A 4,427-nucleotide genomic window follows, 5' to 3' on the forward strand; every position below is an offset into this window, starting at 1 on the left:
GAGATGTATATGCAATGTCCGTCTGTCCGCAGTATACACATGGATACGGGATACCCATACACAATGTTTGGATGGGTGTCTACGTACGCCACTTATGTGTGTGTATTTACGTACCCATCCCCCCAATGGACGAGACGCCATGCAAAAAAAGTAAACGGACCAAATATGTATATATTTATATTCCATACTCGAAAAAATTTTATTTTGAACTGGTTACAAACACGGTTTCGTATCATTTAGGGAAAATCCCAAAACAATTTCTTACCTTCTCAATTTTCACAAAATAAAATCTAAACTTTTTTATCAAATAAAACCTCAATTTCATTTTTCAATTACAAATAAACTTGAATTTTATAATCTTTATCATTTTTAACCATATTGTTTATATGACGTTTCGATATCGTGATATGTGGATGATGATGTGTCAAATACGGTCAAAATGTTGACTTGTCATGTAAGATGTCGAAACGTCACGTCAATAATAGGGTTAAAAATAACAAAGATTATAAAGTTCGGGTTTATTTTTTACTGAAAAATAAAGTTGAAGTTTTATTTGATAAAAAAACAAAATTTAGGTTTTATTTTGTGAAAATTGAGAAGTTCAGATATTGTTTTGGTATTTCCCTATAATTTACCCGTACAATTTACAATAATAATATCACCATATATATATTTAAGTCAATTTAAAGCACAAAGCCCTTAACTTTTTATGGGCACAAGACGCTGAATATGTTTTCATTAAAAAAAGATATTGAACATTTTATAAAATGAAAAGTCAAAATAAAAAATATTAAAATTTAAATTAAGGTAATCAATATCTAATACTAAAGTGGTGCAACTATATGTTCAAAATAGGAATTTACATAGTCTACTGCTGATGATAATATAATAAGGACAAAAACTCAATAATGTTCGCGTACAAGTGCCTAGTATTTTATGATATATACACACCCATCATTTTCTTACACAGTCTCACACATCTATATACATTATGCATACGTGTGTGTGCATGCTTGAAGTGTGTATATATATATAGGTCCGTATACCTAAAAAACCTCAAAGCATTTCTCTCGGCTCATTCACTTCATTCCCAACCCCCCCCCTCTCTCTCTCTCTCTCTCTCTCTCTCTCTCTCTCTCTCTCTCTCTCTCTCTCTCTTCTTTCTCTTTATATAGAGACATCTTTCAATCTTTCAGGTCGGACAAAACATCACAAGAGAAACCAAGTTTTCGGACAAATTAACGAGTCGCCGCATATATATATATATATATATATATATATATAGCGATTTGTGGTCCAAGAAGATATTTTCCTTGCGCGTCTTCGATCGCCTTCATCTCTTGAAGAGATATCAATAATCACCGGTACAAATTAACCATCAACATGAAATTCTCTCTCTCTTCTCTCAAGCAAGTTCAACCAATCTTGAGCTTCAAGCGCAAACTTGGCGTCGACATACAATTTCTCCGACCCAAAGACAAAGTCGTTTTCGTCATGGGAGCCACCGGAACCGGAAAATCCCGCCTCGCCATCGACCTCGCCACTCGTTTTCCGGCGGAGATCATAAATTCCGACAAGATTCAAGTCCACAAAGGCCTTGACGTCGTCACAAACAAAGTCACTCCTCAAGAATGTCGTGGAATACCTCACCACTTGTTGGGAATAATAGACCCTAACGCCAACTTCACGTCCACCGATTTCAGCTGCCTTGCGTCTCAAGTCATCGCTTCCATAACCGCCAAAGACAGGCTCCCTATAGTGGCCGGGGGAGCTAACTCGTACATAGAATCGCTCGTGACTCGGTCGGCCGAGTTCTTGCTAAGTGGATCTAACTCGTACATAGAATCGCTCGTGACTCGGTCGGCCGAGTTCTTGCTAAACTACCAATGCTGCTTCATCTGGGTCGATGTTTCTTTGCCAGTACTCAACTCGTTCGTATCGAAACGCGTTGATAAGATGGTGGAGACAGGACTGGTCGATGAAGTTAGAGAAATGTTCGACCCAAAAGCGGATTATTCTGTCGGGATACGTCGTGCCATTGGAGTACCCGAGCTTCACGAATACTTTGTTTCAGAATCTCTAATAGATCGTGGAACACAGAGGAAGATGCTTGCCCTAGCTGTCAATAACATCAAACAGAACACAGAGATCTTAGCTTGTCGGCAACTTCAGAAGATTCACAGGCTGTACAATAAGCGGAACTGGTGCATGCATCGTATTGATGCAACCGAAGTGTTCCTGAGACACGGGGATGAAGCAGAGGAAGCTTGGGAGAATCTTGTGGCAAGACCAAGTACGAGGATCGTAAACGAGTTTCTGCTGTCGGAGGAGGATACTTTGACCTCCGTGGCGTTTCCGGAAAGTACACTTGCGGCGGCGTATATTGGGGAGAGTAGGGTCCACAATATGATATAGATCATTTGTGATAAGAAGGGGTTAATTAATTATTACTATTATTTACATACGTTTTGATATTTCGGTGTGAGAATTACGAATATGTTTTTGGTTCGTGTGACGGGTGATCGCCTGAGGTTTTGCAACGTACAGATGTGACATATAATATATAGTGCGGACGGAAAGAAAAAACCTTTTTCGTATATGTATTCACTTGTATATATAATACCTCTATATAAACTGCTCTTGCAAGTTTGGTTCCATTTAACAAGAGCACCATGATATCTTTAGATACAATTTCCTACTATGAAAGTTTCCAATTTTGATATACGGTTTTGCACCGTGATGTATTTGTAACTGATGTTTTCTTTTCATTAATATATTCACATTTCAACAAAAAAAACTATATATAAACTGAATTTTCGAAATAATTTTGGTATGTAATCACGATTTATGTGAAAGGTTTTGGAATATTCATGATAAGATTAGACGCGGACATTTCGGTTTTACCGGTTCAAACCAACGTACAAGTGTGATATTTAGGTTTCATGAGGATTTGATTTTTATTTTCTAAAAACAAACTCATTAATTCAGATTTTTTTTTTATAATTTAGAAGTTCACCGAACCCTTGATCCATTTGTATTTTTTAGATAGTCGGAGAAATATAGGTGAATACTATTTTCAAATGGAAACTCAAATTGGGTTGAAAGAAAATGAACTTTATTTGAGCCACCTAATATTGAATAATTCATTCGGTTTTTATATCCGTTCACAGATCGATTTGAATTTTATTCAGTTTTGCTTCAAAATAAGTTTGATTTAACTAATGAAATCTCTATTTTTTTTACATTCAATTAAAACTCAAATGATTCGATTTTACAAAAATGATATCCGATTTTACAAAAATGATATCCGATCAGTTTCTATTATATATCATCCGATAGAGATTGGTTAGGAATCTTCCGGGGGTTGGCGAAGGGAAGCATCCGAGAAACTTGAAAGACCCGAAGGAGGAGGAGCCGTACAGCTAAGGGAGTGCAAGTGAATAAGTTGAGATGTCTGATTCACACACCGCCGCACGCGCAGAAGCTTTTTGTTTTGTTTTTTTTTTTCCGTACAAGGAGTGGAAGCGTGTGGGGAGGGTTGCATCAATCATTCATGATGGGACTTTCAACACCTTAGTACGACAAGTTTAGTTTATTATTATTATTTATATGTTTTATACCTTACTTGTTATGCTCTTTGTGCCACAGACCGATGCTTCTCCACATTATTATTTATTATTTTCGGCATTGAATGGCTAGAGTTTTATTGGATTTTCCAAGCTTAAAAATCGAAATAAAATTCGGTCAAGATTTTGTTTATTTACTTTTTCTAAAAATCTGAAAAGCTATTTTATTGAAAAAATCAAGTTTTTTTTTGGGATTGTCATATTTTATAAAAACTATAAAAATCAAAAACAAAAAATCAACGTTTAACATATTGTACAGAGTTATACATTAGAATTTTTTTATGATAAAATCACTAAAAAAATCTATATTGTTTTAATAGATTTCTGTATTTTGGGTGAGTTTATAACATAATAAACAATCATACGGTTTTGTAGTAAAAATGATGGAGAGAAAAGAGAAAGAAACCCAAGTGGTGGATGACAAAACTAGATTTGGCTTTTTTCTCATTTGAATTCAGATTATTTTCTGTTTTCAATTTGCTTTGGCACCGACTCAATTATCTCCAACAACTTCATCCTTCACGATGATATTGGAGTATGTGGTTAGAGTTAGTATAAATATATACGTTTTGTATGGATCATTTTATATTAATCAACACAGAAATCATTCCCAAATCTCTTTTCTATTTTTTGAATTCTCTTTAAGATTCAATATGGTATCAGAACCACATACTCTAATAGATGAATCTCTTGTTTTCATTCAATCATTTTACGTAAAATTTCAAAGTGAGATATAGAGACGGTTTGGTGAATATATATTGAAATTGATACCAAATAGAAAAATGAATATATATATATATA

At 34.9% G+C, this 4,427-nt stretch overlaps 1 protein-coding gene across 1 annotated transcript; it reads left to right on the plus strand.

Annotated features, from left to right (window-relative positions):
* Positions 1 to 1,126: 1,126 nt before the first annotated feature.
* LOC104822228 (adenylate isopentenyltransferase 7, mitochondrial-like) lies at positions 1,127 to 2,614 on the plus strand. Its single transcript, XM_019203517.1, has 2 exons — positions 1,127 to 1,782; positions 1,840 to 2,614. Exons 1-2 carry the CDS (start codon positions 1,384 to 1,386, stop codon positions 2,413 to 2,415), a joined length of 975 nt encoding a protein of 324 aa, XP_019059062.1. The 5' UTR covers positions 1,127 to 1,383; the 3' UTR covers positions 2,416 to 2,614.
* The last annotated feature ends 1,813 nt before the right edge of the window (positions 2,615 to 4,427 follow it).

Source organism: Tarenaya hassleriana, unplaced genomic scaffold, assembly GCF_000463585.1.
Source record: "Tarenaya hassleriana unplaced genomic scaffold, ASM46358v1 Cleome36, whole genome shotgun sequence".
Taxonomy (NCBI): domain Eukaryota; kingdom Viridiplantae; phylum Streptophyta; class Magnoliopsida; order Brassicales; family Cleomaceae; genus Tarenaya; species Tarenaya hassleriana.